The 23,565-nt window shown below is 51.5% G+C and overlaps 1 protein-coding gene across 1 annotated transcript in view; it reads left to right on the top strand.

Annotated features, from left to right (window-relative positions):
- SNX1 (sorting nexin 1) overlaps positions 1-23,565 on the top strand; it is a 1,264,276-nt gene that overhangs the window by 63,221 nt on the left and 1,177,490 nt on the right. Inside the window, exon 2 of the mRNA XM_069624696.1 lies at positions 23,225-23,408. Coding sequence (XP_069480797.1) covers positions 23,225-23,408 — 184 coding nt within the window. The remainder of the gene's footprint in view (positions 1-23,224; positions 23,409-23,565) is intronic.

The following is a 23,565-nucleotide window of genomic DNA, read 5'->3' as shown; positions in this document are numbered from 1 at the left end:
TAATCGGGACACCAAGGAAACCAGCAACGATTAACACCACCTAATCTAAGAACTAAGGTCAATCTATGTTGGGCAAATAGGTGTTGGCCAACAGGAGTTCAGTACCATCGATGGTGCAGTGGACAATGACATAGCGCCCTCCGGGGTCTACATAATTCTTTTTAAGGGTACATTTTACAGATTTATGGATTAACGTCATTACCCCTCTGGATTTGGGTTGAGTATGAAGTAAAGAATCTGTCCCCCACGCCCGTGCAATGCCCCTGGATGTCCCTTCTTTAGCATGCGTCTCCTGTTGCAGGATGACATTCACTCGGTCTGTTTACATACGCCATGATCTTGCGTTCCTTTTGTGAAGTTCCCCAGCCCCTTAACATTCCAGCTCATCACATTAAGGCCCATTACTGAGAGTAGGCATATTTACTGGGAGCGCCTCTGAGCCACTGGTGTACATTCCCTCTCTACAAGAGTAGAACTTTTACCTTGCTGCCAATTCATTTTCGAGTTTATCCCTTGTAATGCCTCCTAGAGCGCAACAAGCGCCTGAACAGTCAGAGAGACCTGTTTCCAGTGCAGACCTCAATTCCCCACCCTCCCGCAACCTGCAGTGTAGAATTCCTCTCCCTCCCCACGGCCTAACCCAACTGGTCCGTAAGATCAAACCATAACCCGACATAATTCGAACAGCTGCTGTTGGGGTAACTGATGCTGCTCCGATACACAACATAGTTTCAGGATCACACGTAAGAATGTACCAGTGGTGGTGATGTTAAACGGGATATCATATTGTGCCTCCTTTATTGTATATATTGGCCTAAGCCCAGTTGCTCTGCGAAGAAATCTACGTTGCGAAGTTCTGACCTTAGATCGATTTAGCCACCATTTTAGGTCCATCCGCCATTTTGATTTCCATCTCAAAGTCACTCTGTATTCTAAAATGGTGGACCGTGTTCTCCTGCTTGTAACTTAGCCGTCCTGACCTTCATATAGGTTAATGTCTAAACTGCCCGTAGGCTAAATGTTTGGGTCATATAATGAGACCTTGTCCTACATTTGACCTGTAGATTGAGGATTACTCGCGCCAAGGCTTTTTTTATTTTTTGAATATTTTTATTTTATTTTAAAATCAAACAAACACACTACAACTGTTTCAAACCATAGAAAGCATCATTGTCCAGCACATTTTCATTAGAACTCCCCAACTCCCCCCGCCCCCCCTTAAACTAGAGCCGGTTCTCACATGTCATTTACGGGAGCATCATTGGGCAGCACAGTACTTAGGCAGTCATCCTCCGGGTCCTCTGTTCCGTTGTTACCCTGGTGAGGGTTTGCCATAGAGGCCACCAATTGCCACCAATTGCCGCCAGGCCAGCAAGGGCCCTACTTCCTCCTCGCCCCCCCTGGTGACGGCTTCAAACCAGACTACAGATTCAGCTTCCGCCCACCTCAAGAGGTCTGTCCACCATAGCTCCACCATGGGTCTATGGGCCGCCTTCCAGCCCATGGCAATCCTACGTTTGGCCAAAACATAAGCCAGGTCCTTCATCTTGCTTATGTGTTTTGAATGCCGGGGTCTAGGGAAAAGCCCAAGCATGCATGACCAGGCCGATTCCACATCCAGCACCACCCCCCCCACCAGCCAGTTTCGTCTTGACCTCATCCCAAAATCTGTGCACCTCCGGGCAAGCCCAAAACATGTGTAGCAGTCCCGCATTCACCTCCCCACACCTGGGGCATTGCTGCGTAGCTGGTCCCCCAAACTTTGCAATCTTCCCGGGGGTTAAATAAGCCCTGTGGGTAACGTACAATTGAAGCTGTTGGAATCTCGCTTTTCGGGACACCTTTTTGTGGTACCTCTGGGCCCGTTCCCATTGCCCATCCGTCATGGGTCCTCTCACCTCCTCCTCCCAATCTTGTCTCAATTGAAGCAACTCCTTCCCTGCCCTTACTCGCAGGAGCTTGTATATCCTCGATATTTCGTGCCCGCCCTCCGATACATCATACATGGTTTCCAGGGAGGCATCAGGGTCTTCCGCTAGCACGGTCTCAGGCCATCTTTCTCTAGTCATTTTCACAAGCCTAGTATAGGTTATATATTGGCCACCATGTACCCCCGTCTCTTCCTGCAACCTCTGAAAGTCCACTGCCTCCCCTTCCTGCCATATGTCCCAGAGGGTGCCCAGGCCTACCTGTTCCCAGTATCTACGGACCGATTCAAGTAGTTGAGAGTCGCTTCCGCACAGCGCCGCCAACGGGGCCTGCTGAGAGTACGGCTCCGAGTCCCCCCCCAATCTTCCATGTCGTGTGCCAGATCTCCAAGCCTAGCCTCAGTAGCCGCCCCTTGCTCACCAGTTTGTCTCTGCACAACCACACCACTTCCATCAGAAAGTATGGGGCTGTATCTCCACGCAGAAGCCTAGCTTCCGCCGAGTCTTCAGCTGAAAGCTACCTGGCCACGTACTGCAGCTGCCCCGCCAGGTAATAGAGTTCAAAATTAGGCAGGCCTATCCCCCCCCTGTCACATGGGTTCTGAAGCTTCCACAGAGCAACCCTATTCCTAGAGCTGCCCCACACGAAACCCCGACACATGCTATGAAGTTTCGCAAATAGGCTCTTGGGTATCAAAAACGGGACGTTTACAAAAAAGTGCAAGAGTCTAGGCAGGACCACCATCTTGAGCAAGGCCGCCCTCCCCATCATGGTCAGGGGCAATCTAGACCAGAATACCATGCTGTTCTTGATCCCCTCTATCGCCTTTTCCGTGTTATGCTTGTGTTCTGCCTCGACCCTGTGGTAAATATTTATTCCCAAATACCTAAATGTCACGGGCTGCCATGGTATTGGCAGGACAGGCAGCCTCTGTACCGGGACATTCCTATATCTACCCAAGGGGAACAGGCTAGACTTTCCAGGGTTCACCGATATGCCCGAGAGGATGGCGTACCGTTCTGTTACCTCTAGCACGTACTGCAGGTTTTCTTCTGGATAACGCAAATAAAGGAGCATATAATTATATCAGATGCTCTCCACTGACAGTGCTTATGCCCACCTTCCCATATTGTTGTCGCAGGCATATTGCCAGCGGCTCTAATGCTAGTATATATAGCATGGGTGACCAGGGGCATCCCTGTCTGGTCCCCCTGCAAAGCTGCCAAGAATCTGAGACTGTGGACCCTGTTTTGACTCTCGCCATCGGGGTGCTATAAAACAACTGGACCCATCTGAGGTATCCAGGTCCCATTCCGTACCCCTTCAGGACCGCTTTCAGCCAGGGCCATCGTACCGAGTCGAAGGCCTTGACCGCATCCAACGACTCTATAGCCAACTCGCCCGTGTCTTCCTCAGTTTGGTCTAAGACATGGTGTAGCCTCCTGTGGTTATCGGTGATGTTCCTGCCTGGAACATATCCCGTCTGATCTGGGTGTATCAGTTTCTTTTTTTCCCAACAACATTTTATTGATTTTTACAAGATGGAATATTACATGCAACAATGCAATACAGGTCAATATAAGCATTAATTAGAGCCTTTATAGTCTATTTCGAGTCGAAGAGTGGAGGAGCAAGTGGGTGGTTCCTGAATGCGGCAGTTGGGCGGGCAAGATCTGAGTGAATGTTCCCCTATGTTCTGGAGTGTTCGGGGTCCGGTCGGGGATTAGTAGAGGGGGCTGCATTGGAGCCATCTGGTGAGCGGCGGCCTCCTGGTGAGGGTTGGGTATTTGGCCGCGTAGTCAAGGAATGGGTCCCATACATTTAGGGTTCTATTGAAGATTGCGGTGATTTTTTCTGATACTGCAATCTCCCAGCATTTGGCCCACCATAGGGCAGTTGAGGGGCCATTTTTGTCTTTCCATAATCGAGCCATTGCAATCTTCGCGGCCAGCAGCAGATGGTTGCAGAGGCGGGAGATATGGCCTGAAATTGAGAACGCTCCATCGCCGGTTTCGCCCAGAAGGACGATTCCTGGGTCCCATGGGATTGAGAGGCCAGTTATTTCCTTAATGTGCTTCAGCACTACTTTCCAATATATTTCTGCCTTTGGGCATGTCCATACTAGGTGGTAGAGGGACCCGGGGGTTTGACAGCCTCGCCAGCATGAGGCGGGAAAATCCGGGTTGGCTTTATTGATTTGTGTGGGGGTGATATAGTATCTGAAGCACAGTTTATAGCCTCCTTTATTCGTGACGCATTGAGAGCTTTTATGTAGTCTAGTCCAAATTTGCTCCCAGCTTTCTACTGCTATTTCCCGGCCAATATCCTTTTCCCATTCCGTCATATATCTTTCTTTGCTGGATCCGATCTGTCGAGGAGCCGATATATGGTGGATATTCTACCTTTGTTGGTCGGGGATATTAGCGTGAGTTCCAGGGCTGTTGGTTCTCTCGAGCATTTGTCCCGAGTCCTTCTGTGGGACATCCAATGCCTAATTTGCGAGTATCGGAATCTTTCCCGTTCACCCACTCCGAATTTTGTTTTACATCTCTCGAAGGTGATGGGGGAGCCCTCTTCCATGAAGTCGCCAGTTTTTGCCAGGCCCCCTACTATCCATGCGTGGAAGTCTCGAGGCGGGTTTCCATGGGGAAGTCTGGGTTGTTCCAGATGGGAGACATGGGTCCCAGGTAGCTGCGAAGTCCCCATTTCCGCGCTGCGGTTTTCCAGCAATGGGTTGTGGTAGTCGTGGCCGATAGTGGCCCTGAGTTGGGTTGTGGTTTTGGTGTTGGCAGGTGTGGGAGATCATGTAGTGGGACCGGGCACCAGGATTCTTCGATTTGACGCCATAACGGTGGGTCTACTTCTTGCACCCAGCCGAAAGCGTGGGATAGTTGAGCCGCTAGCGAGTATCTGGCAAGGTCAGGGACACTCATTCCACCTAGGGGTTTGCTTTTCATCATGATTCGTTTATTGATCCTGGGCCTCTTCCCTCCCCAGACAAATTCCATTAATTTCTTCTGTAGTGCTCGTATGGCCGGGGGTGGGATTTGCAGTGGTAGGGATGCACATTGATATAGCCATCTGGGTATCAGGTTCATTTTCACGGATGAGATTCGACCGAACCATGAGATTTCTTGTTGTTTCCATCTTTTGAGATCGTTTTGCAGCGCACTGAGTAATTGTGGGATGTTTTTTGAGTATAGGCGCGTTGGATTTCCGGTGATCTGTACTCAGAGGTATTCTATGGCATCTTTGGCCTAGGGAATTGGTGAGAGTGGAGCGAGCGCGGCCTCGTCTAGGTGAGATAGATTGATGGGTAGTGCTTTGGATTTTGTTAGGTTGACTTTAAATCCTGACATGGTGCCAAATGTCTTGATCTTTCCATAGGGTCCCCATGGAGGCTGGGAGGTCCGTCATCGTTAACATCGTAATTTGAGTATGTTGTTCCGACTACGGAGCGCTCTTCGCTTCTGTACTAATATCCGATTTGCTTTGTTTCCTTTGGCGTAGTAAAATTGCTTTGTGTACGCTAAGGATTTGGCTGTCCGGTCGGCGCAGTGCATTTCCAAGGCTGTTTTCGCCTTCCTCAGGGCTCGCTCGGTTTTCCTTGAGTATTGCATTTTTAGCTGTGACTCGTGGAGGGCTACTTCCTTTTCTAGTTTGGAGGAGGCTATGTTTGATATTATTTGTTGCTCTGCTCCGGCCCCTATTAATTCGCCCCTAACCACCGCCTTCATTGCGTCCCAGATTATGCTGATGGGAGATGTTTCTGTGGTGCTCTCTTAAAAGTATTTTATCAATGAGTCCTCCACTTCGGCCCTTATACTCATGTCTAGAAGGAGTGAATCATTCAGTTTCCAGTACCTTTGAGGGGGGGGGGATTTCTGGCCTGAGATGGCTACATTTACAGATATCGGGGAGTGGTCGGAGATCATGCGTGTGTGGATATCCGTGTTGATGACACCGGGGACGAGGATGCCGGGGATTAAAATTAGGTCAATTCTTGAGTATCCTTATGAACGTTGGAGAAATGTGTATAATCTCTTGTGGTGTCGTGTTGTATTCTCCATGCATCTACTGTCTCTGTTTCTCTGAACAACTTGAGTAAGGCAAGGGCCTGTGTGTAATCATTGTTCGTGGCGGGAAGAGTTTTGTCTAGCAATGGGTTAGGGATGGTATTGAAATCTCCGCCGATGAATAGGTGGCCTTCACGGAATGATAGGATTGTTGGTAAAATATTGTTTAAGAACTTTGGGAGGTATTGGGGCTGTAAATTGAGGCTAGCGTGATGGGAAGTTCTTCGAAGATGCCTTTGCGAAGCAGGTAACGGCCTTCTGGGTCTCTTCTAATTGTGATGTTGAGTAGTGGAATTTTGTCGCTGAGAAAAATTGCCACCCCCCCCTTCTCTTTGAGCCAGAAGTGGCGAAGGACTGTTTGTATCTCTTGAATTTTATGCGGCGTTCATCCTCTGCGAGCAGATGTGTTTCTTGCAGTAGGACAATGTCTCCGTTCAGTTGTCCCAGGCGGTGTTCCACCGATCTGCGTTTTCTTGGTGAGTTCATCCCCTGTATGTTCCAGGAGAGAAATCTTAACTCGCTTGTATTAGTCATCTCTGGCGGCGTGGCGATGAGGATGCATCGTGGGATTTATCCCTGGACTGCTCTGTGGGATTTGAGTAAGGCCTGTTGAGTGTAATGAGTTGTGGGTTTGTTTTCGTATGTTGCATGTTGTATTGCGGAGTCTTTGAATGACTCTGGGGACGGTGAATAACCGTGCTGCGTAAAGCATTCTTGTAAGTTTCCGAACTTTTCCTGTATCTTTTACTTCTTTCCCAACGTTGAACTGGTAGATGAAACTTCTACCTACTGCCACTGGGGAACTTGTGGCACCAATGCGCTCGTTGTGGCCAACTGGGCCGTCGAGACGAACCGGGTGCAAGCTCGTCGAAGGACCTGCCTCTGTATGTGAGCGTATGAGTTGCTTGCGATGATATCAGAGGGGCTTCATGCTTCATTTGGTCTTGGGAGACCACTGCTTGAGGAAACCATTGTTTTCCGGACCGGGGAGCTGCCGCTGTGTGCTCGGCCCCTGTCGCCGTCTTTTTTCAGGGGGCCTCTGAGTCTGCGCCGTCTGTTGGACTTGGACCATGACCCTCCTGGGGAATCGTCTCGGGGAGGGTGAGCTGGTTCTTCCGGCACGGCGCTGGGGTCGGCACTGCTTATGCCCATGAGTTTCTCCGCCTCTCTCAACGACGGTATTTGTCTGTGTTCCGTCCCATTTGAATTTCACTGAAGTGGGAAATCCCCAGTGGTATGGGATTTTCTTCTCTTGTAGCCAGGTTGTCAGGGGCCGCATTGCTTTCCGTTTCAAGAGTGTTGCGCTCGCCAAGTCTTGATAAAGGGAGATCGTAGACCCTCTAAAGGTGATCTATCTCATTTGCCTTGCTTCTCGCATAATGTCCTCTTTTATCTGAAAGAAGTGTATTCTAGCCAATACATCCGGGGGGAGAGTGGAAGTTTTCCTTGGAGTAGTTCTGTGCACCCGGTCCAATTCTAGGAGGGAGGCGTCTGGGAGGGTGATGATGAATCGGAAAAGATCTGATATGTAAGCTTTCAGGTCTGGTTCCGGAATCGTGGTTGGGATGCCATCGGACTCTAATGTTGTTCCTCCTTGATCGATTTTCAAAATCCTCCTGTTTTGCATCCAGGATGTTACATCTTGTTTCGAGGGCAGCTATCCGGTCCTTGTTATGTTCATCTTTGAATCTTTGGTCACAGACTTCGGATTCGATTTCGGCAGTCCGGTGTTCCACTTCCCCCATTCTTTTGTCAAGTGTGTTTATTTTCTTAGTGATTTCCTCAGAGCTTTTTTAGATTTCCCTGGTTAGGGCTACTAATAGGTCTTGCAGGTCCGCTTTGGTTGCAGCTTGAGGCGAAATGGAATCTGTTTCGACGGCTGGTGGAGTGCTATTTTTGATAGTATCCCCCGGTGGGTCGGCTTTCTTAGTTCTTTCGGTAGCGGCGGAAGACATGAGGGTGATGATGTCAGATTGTTTAGGTGCCTTCCCGCTTTTAGACATTGTCGTGGGGGATTGAGGAGAGTGATGGTGCCTCTGTGTTAGTGAGGTGATGAGAGCTGAGTGTTGTTTGGGAGATTTTAGGGCCGGGCCTCTGAGTCCAATGGCGGAAGTTGTCTGAGCCAGGGGGGAGTAAATCTGGGTTCGGAGGAGTTCCGGAGGCGTGAAGGCGCAGCAAACGGATTGGGGGCTGCGCCGGAATCCCAGGTGGATCAGGAGAGATTTGGAGATATGGGATCTCAGAAAGTCAGGCCAGCGAGTCCGTGGAGCTTCACTCCGCCGCACCCCCGGTGCTAGTAGATTGCCCTCCCACACTCCCCCCGACTCCTCACCTCCCGACCCCGGTGCTGGGGTGTTGTGCAGCTGTAGTGAACATGTGTATTTCCTGCGACCAGGAGCAGCCTGGGGAGATGTTGGGGGTACCAACCCCAGCAGGACTGTGGAGTGATGGTCCAGGAGGGGGGCCCAGAGCCGTGGGGAGCAGGTAGCAGTTGGCCTGGATGTGATTGATGTGGTGGCTGGGGGGAGGCGAACCAAGGCGCGTTCCGATGTTGTTCTGGGGGAGGGGTGGGGGGGCAGGGGGCCCCGTTGCTGCGGTGAGCGCTTTGGGCTCTGGCAGAGGTCCTTAAGATGGGCGCTGGGCTTGGAGGTGCCGGAGCTGCAGGAGTAGTAGATCGGGTCCTAGAGCCGCTGAGTTAGTCCAAGAGGGTAGCGCTGTGGTGAGCCGGGAGTCCCACCGGGAGTGCCACAGTTTATGTATTGTCCTGATAAGGGCGAGGGAGGCCCGGGAGTCGGAGCCTCAGTGGATCTGATGCAGGGCTTGGAGTGCGAACCCCCCTGGCGGGCTTGATAGCCGGCCGAAATGCGGGCCCTCGAGCTCCGGCGGCGAGGAGGAAAGCTGATGGCCTCCTGCGGCGGGCTGTATGTGTGGAGGCAGGCTGGCCGTGCGGCGAGCGGCGCCGTTTGATTCTGGGCACAGGAGGGAAGGGGGCTGTCCAGCGGCTGCGTCCCGGCCAACGGGCGAGAAAGAAGAGTTAATTTTACCTCTGCCCTGGGTGCAGTTCTGCTTCAGGCGTGTGCGGGGCTCGCTCTCGTCGGGCTCAGATGCCGTGGGTTCCCGTTGGGGCCCCCACGTTCGTTGGTGCCGTTAGGAGCTTGGAGGGTGCCTGTGGTTGTACGTGCGCAGGTAGGTGTCCTCGGCGCGAGCATGGCCGATCCGCTCCACACCAGGGCTCGGACGCGCAGATGGCGGCCAGCGGCCGCATCCCGGCAGGCGAGGGGAGAATCAGAGTTGGCGCCTTCGTTTCCTCGGGTGCGACCCTGCTTCAGGCAATGCTTGATGGGGGAGGCTGAGAGATGGGTCCAGGGGCAGTGTGACACAACAGCAGGCGACGAGCAAGCAGACACCGGATCATCACGGACGGATGCCGATCGGCAGGGCTTCTGTGTCCGTTCCGCCCCCTCCTGGATAGGCTCCGGCTCTCAAAGCTGCGGTGGCCATTTTACTACCGAGTGGGCCCCGGGGCTGTTGAGAGGTCTCCCTCGGCCGTCTCAGAATGAAACCGGGATCCACTCGGTCGGTCGGTCGGTCGGTCGGTCGGTCGGTCGGTGGGTGCTGGTGAGGTTCCCCCACCGGTGGCTTCAATCCCGGGAAAAAACGGAGGCTGGAAAGAGGGATTTTGTGGAAAGGCGCATTAGGCCAGACGGGAGAACTCAGGAAGTCATTCCAGACGAGTCGGCTCCAGGCCACGCCCCCCGGTGTTTCAGTTTCTTAATCACCTTCTTCAGTCTATTAGCCAGCACCGCCGTGAGTATTTTGCTGTCCTGGTTAAGCATGTACAACGGTCTGTTAGACCCGCACTCCACTGCCGGCTTGCCTGGTTTCAAGAGTGGGATGATTACAGCCTCGCGGAGGGACAATGGGAGTTCCCCCAGCTCATAGGCCTCGTTGAACGTGGCAAGCAGTGGCTGAAGCAACTCTTGTTTGTATGTTTTGTAGAACTCGCTGGGCAGCCCATCCGAACCAGGCGCCTTGCAAGTGGGCAAGTTCTGAATCACTACCTCCAGCTCATCCGAGGTGACGGGTGCGTCTAACTCGGAGCGTTCTAGATCATCCAAGGTGGGCAGCTCTATGTCCTCCAATGTGTCCAATATGTCTTGACACATATCCTCGGCCGTGTCCTCATACAAGTGTCTGTAAAACTGAAGGAATTCCTCATTTACCTCTTTCTGGGTGTTGCATATGCAACCTTTCTCATCCTTAATCTCACTAATCACCGAGCGGGGGGTCTCACTCTTATACAGCCAGGCCAGCAGTCTGCCTGGCTTGTCGCCCCTTGCGTGTATCCTCTCCGTATATTTCCTGTAATTGAGTCTGCTTAGTCTATCCCGGAGTGCCCTGCAGGACAACTGTAGCTCCTTTACTTTGGTTCTGTTATCATGAGCGGTGCTCTCGCAACGCGTGAGATCCTCTAGCTCCTTTTCCACTTCCTGGAGTTCCCTTTCGACACCCCCCTGTAGCCCCTTAGCTTGGGAAATGGCTACCCCGCGCACCACCACCTTAAACGCTTCCCGCAGTGTGCCCACAGAGGTTACGCTTCCCGTATTTATATCAAAGTATTCTTCGATGGCTTCCCTCAGGCCCTCCCGAAACCCCTCGTCCTGCAGAGCCTTGGTCCTGAGTCTCCATGTAGGGATCCGCGGTCTTGGGGGCTGGTGTCTCCAGTCTACCACCAAGGGCGAGTGGTCAGATAGTACTCGGGCCTTGTATTCCGCTCCTTCTATGTCTCTCACTATCTCAGCTGTTACAAACATGTAGTCTAACCTTGTGTGCAAATCATGTGGCGCCTGTTAGTGTGAATACTGCCTATCCGTGGGATGCAGCCTTCTCCAGGCCTAGGTCTTTCAGTAAGGTACCCAGCGCTTTAGCCACTGGTGCCGTTTTCCCTGCCCTGTCCTTGGACCTGTCCATACTGGGATCCACGGTACAGTTAAAGTCCCCCCCCCCCCCCACACTACCGTACCCCCTGCCAGGGGGCCAAGTTTACCGTAGAGGGTCCTAAAGTAAGCCGCTGTGTCGTTACTGGGGGCGTACAAATTTATGATGTGCACTTCTCTGTTTTCCAGGAGACCCGTTACCACCACCATTCTACCCTCCGGGTCCACCGTAGAATGAAGCATCCGAAACGGCACATGAGGCGCCACCCAAGTAATGACCCCTCTAGCATACGCCGAGTACGCCGCCCCCACAACATTGCCTTTCCATTTCCTCCTGACCACCTCCAGCCTTTCCCTAGTGAGGTGGGTCTCTTGCAGCAGGGCTATGTCTACGCGCATCCTCTTTAAGTACAATATCACTTTGTTACGTTTCAGGTAGCTGTTAAGGCCCCGTACATTCCAGGTCACAATTCTGAGATTACCCGATGCCATCCGGTCGGACTATCTCCATCCCATCCCATCCCGTCCCATAATGCTCCCCATGTTGGGTCGTTACCTGGCTCTCTCCCTTCTATTCACAAACAATACCCCCCTCCCCCCTTCCCCAACTTCACACCACTGCACACAACTCTTCCCCCCTCCCCCCTCTCCTCCCCGCCAACCCCCAAAAATAGCCCAGCTCCATCCCTGGATCTCAGGCCTACCCACGTCTGGACTCGTGTCCGAGGACGAGGACCCCGCAGGGTGTCACCAATCTAACAGTGACCTAACTAAGTGTACTACTATTGGGTGCAGAGGGTGCTCCCCAGGAGCTCCCAGTCGTTTGTTTAGGAGAAGTGCATTCAACGGGACCCGCCGGCAGATACCATGACTTCCTCCCCACAAGCACAATATCGTACTATATTCCAGTCCCAATGTCATAACTATGGCCTCACGGGTGCCTCTGCAACGTGCTACTTATCTCCAGCCGCTTCTGTCTGGGCATCCGATTCCTGAGGTCGACCTTGCATATCCCACAACTCCTTTGCTTTGGTCGGCGTCTCAAAGAAGAGGGATCTGTTCTTATAAAGCACCTTTAACCTGGCGGGGTAGAGCAACATGTAGCGGTGGCCTGCTTCTCTAAGCCTCCTTTTCACCGTTCCAAAGTTCATTCCACTCCGCTGTACAAGCAGTGTATAATCCGGATACGCCGTTATTTTCGCTGACCCCCTTTCTATCGTACCTCCTTTCCGGAAAAATTTGAGAATCTTTTCGCGGTCACGATAGTTCAAGATCTTCGCGATCAACGGCCGCGGGGGGGCTCCTGGGGCTGGTCTCCTGGTCAGGGCCCTATGTGCCCTTTTGACCGCGAACCCCTGGGTCAGCTCCCCGCCTGTAATCTCCTGCAAGAGCATGGTTTCAAAGTAATCTGTGGGGTTCGGTCCTTCCATTCCCTCCGGAACACCCACTATGCGAATGTTGTTGCGCCTGACGCGCCCCTCTGCCTGCTCTGTCCTCCAAATTGCCCACTCGTTGCACGAGGGCATGGAGCTCCTTAGCGTGTGCATTGCACGCCTCCGTGGTCGGGGCCAACTCCTTCTCCAGTTCCCCAGTGCGATCCGCGATCATTCGCACGTCCTGGCGCAACAGGTTCACCTCTTCTCAGACCGCTCCGATCTTAAGGTCTAGGCCCTCCTGCAGCTCTTTCATGGCCAGGCCTAACATCGTCTCCCAAGCCACCTTCAAGTCGGCAATTGCTGCCAGCACCTCCTGGATAGTACCCGGTGGGTCCGTCGCCACCACGGGGGCTTCTTTGCTCTTGCCCCCTTCCGTGCCCGAGGGCGACCTGGCGTAGGCCTCCATCGTGGGCTGTTTGATCCGGGGTCTATCTGGTTGGGCTCGCCCACGCTCCGGCCAACTTTGTCTTCCTCAGCTCCACGGAACATTTATGGCCCTTTGTCCACAGGCGGCTATCTTGGGTGCTGCCCTTGCACTTCGCGACCGCCACCTTCTTCGAAGTCTAGTTCTGTGGATATCCTTCTCGCTGGTGGGGGGGGCACTCACCATGTGCCCCCCACTTTCATGCACCCTTGGATGCACCGTGGGCTCGAAAGTCCGCCGAAAACCATCACTTCCCAATATCAAGATCGGATCATCGGGAGCTCCTCCAAGGAACGTCCTCTCACGTAGCCATCAAGCCACGCCCCCACTCGCGCCAAGGCTTAATGCTAAATCCGAAGATACATTGTTGCTATTATGACTTGTTGTTGTACAAATTGGAAATAATCCACATGCATATAGTTGGACTAACTAGAGGTGAACTCGGCACGAACCCTAGACCGAGAATTATTAATCTGCAGAGAGGCTGGACATTACGTTTTGGAAACTGTATAAAAGATGTGAATATTTAGACATCCAGTACTTCTCACACCGAAAGGGCTGGTATTCGCTGTGATGTACTGAGGGCCAGTTATAGAATAAAGATCTGTGAATCTTTATAAGCCCGTGTTTGGTGTATTTCCTTTTGGGGTACTCGGCCTCGATATTTTCTTTTGCTTTTACAGATGGCGCCTGAATAGGGACCCTCAAGATTGATGCCAGCTCGTGGAAGGTTGACACGGCTCTCGGACCGGGATCGGACGGTGTAAAAGGGGGCCCCTTTCTTGGATGAGACACTACACCTCAGCACCGTCCACCGATCCCTGGACGGTGAGCACGCGGGCCGAGTCGGCATCTTGACGAGGGTCCATATATCGAGGCGGGCAGATTTGCCGAAATCACCAACCACGTGCGACCTCCGTTAGAATTTTGTAATCCGATCGGACCTCCTTAGGATTTGATCAGGTGAGTCATGACCTGATTCTTAAGTATCCTGATCATTTGTTTTGGCGTATTGCACTCGCGAGTACAATTATTGACCAGGTAACACCAGTATTCTGATATGCCTGGGGAAATTGTCTGCCTGCTTCAGGGCGTTATTCCGCAGTGACAGACAATCTTTGGAATTTGGCCGACCGGCGCCAATGGAGGGGTCGCCAGCGTGTACTATATACTGTAAGCACGGCATTGGTAGTATAGTATTGAAAGATATTTGGCACAGACAAACTAGACATGCTTCCGAACTTCAGTGGCCAATCAATGGTAGTTTTGAAATTCCTCGTATTGAATAATTGGAATTCATATTATTGAAGAAAAAGGCTAGACCTGCAGCATTCGATGTACTACAGAATTGGAAGAACGAAATGATGAGTATAATACAGTACTACATTGTGTTGAATTTGTGTGTATGTAATTTTCTTTTTCAATAAATGCAATTTGCACAAATATATAAACGGGTGTTGTGCTAATTTTATTAATTTTAAAATGCTTTGCTCTTGGAAGACGATTTAAGAACAACAATTACATCTTGGTCTAATTTCTTGTGCTGTATTTGGAGGAAACCTAGGGTGCTTAAAACGCTTTACTGACCTTTTGTGGTTAATGCTGTCACTTCTTGTGTTTAAAAACTATACTGCTAAAGCTACAGAATGGGTTCAGATAAAGTGACCACCAGGAGGAATGCTATCTCAAACTAGGTTATTTTCCAGATTTAAGGAACCTTGGTACATCTTTGATAACCTGTAGTTTCTTGCACTGAAATGGGATGGTAGGTGCATTTTAGGGAACACTTGTGTTCCTTTGCGATAACCCTGAAACTAAGACACAACTGACTGAGGTGGTGATAATGGACTTCTGACAGTCCTTTGTATGCAAAAGACTAGCTGTAGAAAAATAATGGATGGCCATGGGTATGAATCGAAGTTGGGGGTAATGAGAGAGTGAAATGAAACTGTCAACTAATAGAGAACCTCTTCTCAAGTCCTGCACTTCCCTTCCCGCTTCACCCCATTGACCCAACCTACTTTTTTCTTAAAGCTGCTTCCAATCTGCTTCAGATATTCGGATTACTGTTCCCATGACCCTAGCGAATGATTTGCAAGCAGTTAAAACAGCAGAGGATCCTGAGATGGAGGTTTGAAGTGGAGAAGTATGATTGGTCCAGTGTCTATATCCGCATTTATACCAATGAGGCTTATTTGAACCTTGGATATACCCAGTATAATGCAACATTTAGGCTCTCTGGGTGGCTTGTTGTAAAAAAAAAAGTGGTTGATGTCATCTGATTTATGCCTGCATAGTAGGTATTTTCAGGGAAATTATACCATCTTTTTGATTCCTCTGAATATTTAGGATTAAATGATTAGCACTTTATTGGGTTTTCCATTGAGTTTTATGTGATCATTTTAAATCATTTACCCAGTTGCCAATTAGGGGGCCTTGTGTTATTTATTTATTTTTAAGTATATTTTTTTGAGTTCTTAGAACATGAGGGCAAAACCCTCTAGCGAAACAGACATTATATCATACTTCCCTCTTATTTTCCTCCCCCTCCCTCATGTAGGTGGTTTTCCCCTATTAAGCCAGACGTGGGTTTGAACTGTGTTCTGAAGTGTAAGTTCCTAGCCGAGGGGGTTGCAACCATATACTCCATGCCCCCATAGGGTCCAGATGCTGATCTCCTGTTTTAGAGTATTAGGAGTCCTGGTGGATTCTCCCGTGGGAGCCTTCTATCCCTTTTCACCTTCATGAACACTTAGCATGGAATTGTAACCATTCAGTCTCCACTGTTGAATTGTCTCTAAGATCTTTTCCATAAGATAAATGTATTTGGCTACGTTGGCCCGCTCCTGCTGTGTAGGGAGGAGCGTTCAAGGTCTGGCATGGCATGCTTGTGCCGCCAGTAGAAGAAAATCTACTAGGGGTGAAGGCGTGTCCAACCTGTCAACGCTCCTTTCCAACCCAAACAGGACAAAGGGTCCAACATGTGCTCTCCACCTCCTGCGTATCTGATCCATCCCAAGACCTCAGACCAGAACACCTGTACTCTGTGGCATGCCCACCACATGTGCCAGGAATCGGCTTTGTCCCCGCACCCATGCCAACAGTGAGGATCCACGATTGGGAACATCCTGGACAAGCGCACAGGGTCGTACTGCCAGCGATGGAGTAATTTCACTGCATGTAACTTGTACTGGCATGATATAGAGGTCTTGAAGGCCCGTTTACACAGGTAGTGCCATAAATCACCTCCTATTTCTATGCCCAGGTCCCTCTCCCATCATGCCCAGAGTCCTCTAGTGTCCCCCCTCATGGGTTCTAGCAGTGCCCCATAGAGGCGTGAGATGAGGCCCCTCGTATCTGCATACCCGTCTAGAACCTTCTCGGCTGGAGTGAGATCCCTTTGAATGCACTTCTCCCACTTTCCAGACATAAATATCCCTTTTAGCCTAAGGTATAGGAGCACCGATAATTCCCCAATTCCAAGCGCCTCCTCAGGCTTCTGAATGCTTATGAATACCTCCTTCTGTACCAGTTGGCCCACCCAATTGAGACCCGCTTTAAAGCAGGACTGATGGCGCTCAACTTCTGGTATTTCATCTCTCAATGGCGGCGCCCAGATATGGCTCATGGGAGATGGCCAGGTCTTACTTTTCTCCTCCTTCCCCCCCCCCATGTTTAGTACTTCTCATAGAACACCCAGGATTGGGTGCTCTCTAATAGTTCTCGGGATGCTAATCCTTGGGACCCAGAGCCATTCCGCTACCGTTGCTGGGAGCAGGTGTTGGTTTTCCAGAAACACCCACTGTTTGTCAGGGTCCTCCCTCCGGTGCGGGACCAGTGCCCTAAGATGAGATTGCTCTATAGTACAGAAACCGGTCCGGGAGGCCCACACCTCCCCTCTCCTTCGGAAGGATAAGCATCCCATATCCCACCCTGTGCTTTTGTCCCTGCCATAGGAATCTCAGAATGCGCCTCTTTGCTTCTTTCAGATGTTCCTCGGGGGCCCGGATGGGGAGCATTTTTATCGCATTGAGCCTCCCCATACATGATAGCTGCCCCATCCCCAGACCTCCAGCACAGAAAATAACTTGTCAAACAAGGGAGGGTAGTGTGCCCGGGCCAGGTCTTGTCCGGGGTGGACAACGTTGACCCCTAGATGCCTCACCCCTTCCAACTGAATCTGCATGCCCAGCAATTCCAATTCTTCAATGTTTCTAGGGGGATCAGGGGCAAAGGGGAAGACCACAGATTTTCCAACATTCACCTTAAACCCCGAAAACCTCCCAAACTCTTATCTGCATGGCTGCGGGGATGGAGCGGGCGGGGTGCTTCCGATGCAGCATGACGTCGTCTGCGTAGAGACCTAATTTGAATACTTTGTCCCCAACCCTAATACCCTCTACCTCCAGGGCTCTCCTCAGATACTCTGCTAATATTTCCATTGTTAGGGCAAACAGCAGGGGCAAAAGCGGACACCCCTTTCTCGTGCCCTGTTATAGGCTGAAGGACTGGGACAACCGCCCGTTGACTGTGACCCTGCCGACGGCCTTTTGTATAAGGCCTGGATGCCCTTTAGGATCCCCCTACCAAAGCTGAATTTTTGGAGGACCCCATTGAGGAAGCCACAGTCCGCCCGGTCAAAGGCCTTCTCTGCATCGATGGCCACTAGCACCGGGCTTCCCTCTTCTCCCGTAGCAACATCAATGAGGTGTAGTGTTTTACGCATGGTGTCCGCTCCCTGTCTACTCTGAATGAAGCCCACTTGGTCTGAATGGATGAGTTTCGGCATAAGGCCCTCCATTCACGTGGCCAGTCCTCTGGTGAAGATTTTAGCATCCACATTGAGTAGGGAAATGGGACGGTGCGACTTACGATCCTCAGGGTCTTTATCCTCCTTTGGGATGACGGTAAACCAGGCATTTCCAAAGGATGGGGGAGGAGGGCCCTCCCAGTAGCCATGATGCCGGTAAATAGGTCGGCAAGGTACCTCGACAGTGGTCCTGCGAAAGTCTTATAAAACCCAGCCGTATATCCATCCTCCCCCAGCGCCCTCCCAGCTTCAGACCCGCTATAGCTTTCAACACCTCCTCCTGGGCTTGTCTTACTCGCTGCTCTCCATTGCACTGAGTCTCTGGAGTGGCACTCCGGTAAGGTATGCCCCTAGGGAGTCTACATCTACGGCCCCTTCCCTCCCATACAGGCTCTCATAGAATGCTGCAAATTCTCCTGCGACCGCCCCAGCACCCGAGCTAAGTTCACCCCCTTCTCCCCGGATCCTTGTCACCCACTTCTCTGCCCTCAGAGTTTGGCCTCCCGTAATGCATCCGCTTTGTCCCCCTTCTCCTAGTACCACTGTTTCAGATAGTTCAGGCTAGATATTACTTTCCCCATCTCAGTGTCCCTCAGTTCCTGGCGTTTACTCATTGCCATCTTAAGGTCTTCGTCACTCTCCCTCTCTCCCTTACCCTGGAGCCCCCTCCATGTTGCCTTTGCAGCATCCCAGACAATGCCCCTATCCACTTCTCCTGTGTCATTGAATTGGAATAATTCCCCAATAGCCTCCTCATTTCTTCTACGAAAACAGTATCTTTAAGGAGGAGGTCATTACAACACTAGAGAGATTCCCTGGATTTCAGGCCCGACAGGACCACCTCCATTTGCACCAGGTCGTGGTCTGACCAGCTAACTTGAGAAAGTTTGCAGGAGCCCACCCTGTTAATGTGCTGTTGCTCCATGAAGCGGTAGCCTATCCTTGTTCTGGAGCCGTGGACTAGTATAACCCCTCACCTTAGGGTTCGAGTCCCTCCATACATCAATTAGCCCCTGGCCTTACATGTAGTCAACAAAAACCCTGTTCGTAGCTCCTCCCCTACTCCCAGAGGGGATCTACCCCCCACTATGGTCTATTTCCCTATCCGCCCACAATGAGGAGGCCCTCTGTTCGGGCAAGGACCTCTCCCATGGTCTCTCTCAGAAACTGCATTTGGCCGACATTTGGGCAGTGCACCGACGATATGGGCACTCTTGTGTTTTTTTTTTTTCATTTTTTTTTCATGGTTCCTGAAACCACCAGTGCCCTCCCTCCCATCCAGACCACTGGCTCCGATAGCCTGAGCCTTCTGTGCAGTAGTAAACCCACTCCTCCCTTCTTAAGTGGCCCTGATGCCCAGAATGCTTGGCCCACATGCACCCCTGGGATACGCCTCTCCTCCCCCAGTACTATCCTGGTCTCCTGTATCAGGAGTTTTTCATTTCTTTTCCCAGTGGGGAGCGTTTTGTGGGGGAGTTGAGGCCCTTTACATTCAGGGAACCTATTTTGATGGCCTCCACAAGGCCTGTATGCTCAGAATGCGCCATCGGCGGCCTCTATTTCCCCGCCCTATCAGTGCAGCAGGGAACTACAGCCTTCTTATGTACCCTGGATCCGACCACCCCTTGAGAAACACTAGATCCACCTTGCCCTCCTCCCCTCCTCCTCCCCCTGAGTAATACGCTGCCTGAGACTCCCACCCTAGGTTGTGTCACTAAGGAAGAAAATGCGACTCCTCCTTTGTCCCCGCTACCACCTCCCCACCGGGGACTCAATGCTCATGTACTACCACTGCACGAAGGGCTGCAACCCCCTCCGCCTCAACTCTTGTCTCCAGTCTCCTTATGAGGAGGGGTATTTAACTTCCTGAACTTTCTGCCCCCTTGTATCTTCTTCTTCTTTGAAGCTCTTGGGCCTTCGAGTCTCCGCCGCTGTTCCAGGGGTGGCGCCCCCGCTTCCTCCAGGTCTTCCGTTCCCTCTTCACTCTTAATAACCTGGAGCACCGCTTGACCACTGGTTACTCGATAATCCACTTCCCGCGCTCGAATGTTAAGGCAAAGGGGAAGGACCACCTGTACCTAATGCCTTTGTCAGAGAGCCATTGTGTGAGTGGGCGACAGTCTCTGTGACGGGCCAGCATCAGGGCCGAAAGATTCTGAAACGCCCTAATCGTGTCCCCTTCATAAAGAAAGCTCCACAGGCGCTTTGCTTTTTCAACCACTTCCGTCTTTTCCCTGTATCTAAGCAAGCGGACCACTATAGTTCTCGGGTCCTTGCCCCCGCCGCCTCTGTGGGCCATTTCCAGTTGCACCTCCCTGCCTCCTTTGAGGGTGAACAGTTGGTTTATCAAGCCCTGGACTTTCCGACCAACTTCGGTTGCGGACTCCCCTTTCTGTTCCCTCACTCGAGAGAATTCGAAGGTTGTTGCGCCTTTATGTTCTCCAAGTCGTCCAGCTTCAGCAGTATTTCTTCTTCTCTCATTTCTAAGTAAGACATACACGCTTTGTATTTCATATAAAGGACATCTACTTGTAGATGGTTATTCTCCATCCCCTCCATTTAGTCCTCAAATTTGACTACACTGCCCTTGAGATCACAAATGGATGCTTCTATGTCTGTTCTAATTGTCTTGATCTCATGCAGAATGTCCTTCAGAACGTCCCTGGTCAAGGGGGGTGGGCGCCATTTCGTGCAAGTTGGGCGGGGTCACCGCGCAGGGACTTCCCAGGGTTCTGCGGAAGTGTTTTAGAGAGAACCCCTGTGGGGGCCTTCCTTTGGGCTGGGGCCCGTCCCCGTGTCTCCTCCAGAGCTGTTCCCTAATTGTCATCTGGTATACACCCTTCTTGCTTTTGTGGGTGAATGCAGTTGATTGTGTGGCTAGGTATCTTCACCTGGCTTTGTGCCTGTCTCCCTGCTGTACCCCAGTCTGATAGGTATGCGAGGGCTCACACAGCAACGTGCTCCTTGATTTGGGCGTCCACTGTCTGTTTTGCTCCAGGTATTGGGGTCTTATCTTTGAGAACCTCGGGGGTGTGGGGGGGGTCGTCTCTTGGTTAAGATCTAGGTCTCCCATTTGGGTGCATCTGTGCCGAGGACTTTTCTCCCCCGCCCCCTAACCCCCCCAGTGCTGGGGAGGTTTATATCTTGACTGTGAGGGCAAGAGAACCCTGCTTATCTCGTTGTGCCTCCCGAAAAGGCATAGCGCCAATCACAGTCCTCATGGTGCACCTGGGTCCTGTGCCGGCCCTCGGATTCAATGTCACCTGGAGCCTAAGGCCGCCATGCCCCTATGAACTCCCTGGAAATTGGCAGTGTTTCAGCTGCTCACCTCGTTGGTGTAGAGTGGATTTGCCCAGGGGCTACACAATCTCTGGATGGGCCTCACTGTAAGGGGCCACGGACCCTTCTGGTGTAGCTTCTCTACTTCTGTCGTCTCCTCTGGGGTACGTGCCTCTGTTTCAGGGCCTCTCCCTGGTTGGCGCCTCTCATGGGGGGGCCCCCTCACCCGTTTATGCTGTGGGGCACGAATGTGCACCCTGCTCGGTCTGCCGTTGCACCTCCTTACGGCCTTGCCTGCCCCTCAGCTGCGGCGGATCCCCACCACAGGCACTGATGTCAGCGCCCCAGTGGGATGACATGCCATTCCTGTGCTTAGGTGTCTCCTTCTGAGACAATGTGCGATGTGAGCCTGGGCCTTGAGGTTCTCGCCTTGAGGCTGAGTCCGGGGCGGTCACGGGCGGGCTCGGGCCAGCCTCCACCACCTGATGTCGGGTCTTATATCCGTGAGGATTGTCTTTAACTCCCCGGGCTCTGGTCCGTTCCCGGTGGTATTCCTGTTTGTTTGCTTCGAGCCTTGCCCGTAGAGGTTGTGTTCTATTTGCCCCCCCCCCTGCTGTACAGTAGACCGGCCTCTCCCCTGCGGCCTCCCTCAGGCACGATCCACGCCTCTCTGTGCCTGGGCCGCTGCCTCTTCTCCTCCCCTTTGGGTGCGCTCGTCTCTTGAGCGTTAGCTGTCGCCTCAGTATGGCTAGCCCCACTCCGTGGAGGCCCCAGCCAGGAGGAGAGATCATACATGGCCCTGCTGTAACCGCCCGTGCAACGGCCCCAGGCACTTTCCTCTCATCGGGTGGGATTGGTTTGGGGCTTCCGTTCCTTCTATGAGCCCACGGCGGGGGGACCGGTCACCCGTGTCGCACGAGCACACTGTTTGGCTGGGGGTCCCTGGATCGGTCCTACCGAGCACTGCACCGTCCAAGTCCGGACGCCACAATCTGAGTTACAAGCCCTCTGATGGTCAGGGGCCTCTGGGCAACCAGGTGGGGTCTTGCAGGGTCTGGTCTCGCCCCCGCGGGCTCGTGACTCCTCAGCCGTGTACTACGCTGAGAGGGTTGATGACACCCTTCTTATGTCCAGCATGAAGGCCGCGGAGCGCTCCGTTATTCGGGCCAATAGATCCTTCACCTCCTTCCAATCTGTCGCTCTATCTGGATGGGGGGGGGCACCATCTGCAGCCCCTCCAATGCCAGGGGTGGGGGGGTCTGTGGGCGACCCCAGGCTGGACAATCCCCATCGGGGGGAGAATTGGATGCACTAGGCCCAACGGCTCAGAGGAGCAGCGTCCTCGCACGTCCATCCTGGTACTCTCCCCTAGCAGTCCTCCATTGGCCAGTGTTTTAAATAAATGGCTGAATAGCATCCTAGTCTTTGCTTAAACAAACTGTGCATTTATTAAACTATAGTTATTAGTATTAAATATTTGTTTTGTCATGTGAATCTGTTAAAATTGGAAAAGGCTATTCGTAGGAAAGCAAAGGGTCGGGCTAGATGGGATATTTTTTAGGTTTTTAATGAAAACATGGGTGTAAGCATCTTCTCTCATGTTCTAGTCATAGGGATACGTTCTGTGATAAGTTAATATGATTGATGGACTCGGTGCTGCTCACTGTACAGCTCTATAACCAAAGCTAAACCCTTGTCCAATTGCAAGCAATTCTAGAAGTTGCACACCGAATCCTTAACTCAATGATTTATTCAAAATCTCATGGTGAAATTATAACTAGGCCACTGTTTCATCCACCAAGGTCCCGAGGAGGCACCCTGTGGGCAAAACATGGAAGTTCACAAATCATAAATCTAGAATGCTTCCATGTACCTGTTACTTTATCGTACTGCCTCTTTTAATCCCCCATGGACTTTACACAGCCGGGCTAATTCACAGCAAGTGAAAAAATGAGTGTGGTGATTGCCAAAGTGCAGGTTTTCTTTAACACACTTGGATTTATTGTGGTGGGGGCTTGCTTTTGAAGCACAGTTTTAGGAGATCACGGACAAGACTAAGATCTGCAATGAAGCATATAAAACATAGTGAATGGGTTAATTTAGCCATGGTCTTCAAAAAAATTTGAACTTTAAGCAGCATTGAAATTCATAACACCACACTTGTGTTAGCTTGACAACTTGAGGCTTTCCCCATGGTGAAGCTGATGGTAAAGTGTTTATTGGCATGGTGAACTTCTGTTATGTCTGACTGTTGGGGACTTGTGAGATAATTGCAATGTCTCCAATCTCTTTTGTAGGCATATACATCATTTTAATATTGCTGTTCTTTTTAGAGTAAGTCTGTTCAACCGACCAAGCCAACAAGCAATTCTCCTGTGCCAGTCAGCAGCAGCAGAGATAGTGGTGACAGTTGCGGAGGAAGTAGCGCAAACAGTAGTGGAGGTGGGAGCGGGAGCAGCACCACCACCAAGGAGAATGGTGTACTTTTTGAAGATGAGGAGCAAGACCTGTTTGCACGTAAGAGCCAACATTTTCTAATCGGAGAGCAAACTCAGTAACTAAAATCAAACCATAGTTCATGCAAATTAAATGATTTCCTTGCATGGTAGAAATGGAGTTGGCTATTGTGCCATATTCCTCCTGCACTAGTTTGTTTAGTTTCACAAGGTAGATT

This window comes from Ambystoma mexicanum, chromosome 11 (genome assembly GCF_040938575.1).
Source record: "Ambystoma mexicanum isolate Mex_15411 chromosome 11, UKY_AmexF1_1, whole genome shotgun sequence".
Classification (NCBI taxonomy): domain Eukaryota; kingdom Metazoa; phylum Chordata; class Amphibia; order Caudata; family Ambystomatidae; genus Ambystoma; species Ambystoma mexicanum.
Note: the sequence above shows the minus strand (reverse complement) of the source record. Positions and strands in the feature narration are given on the sequence as shown.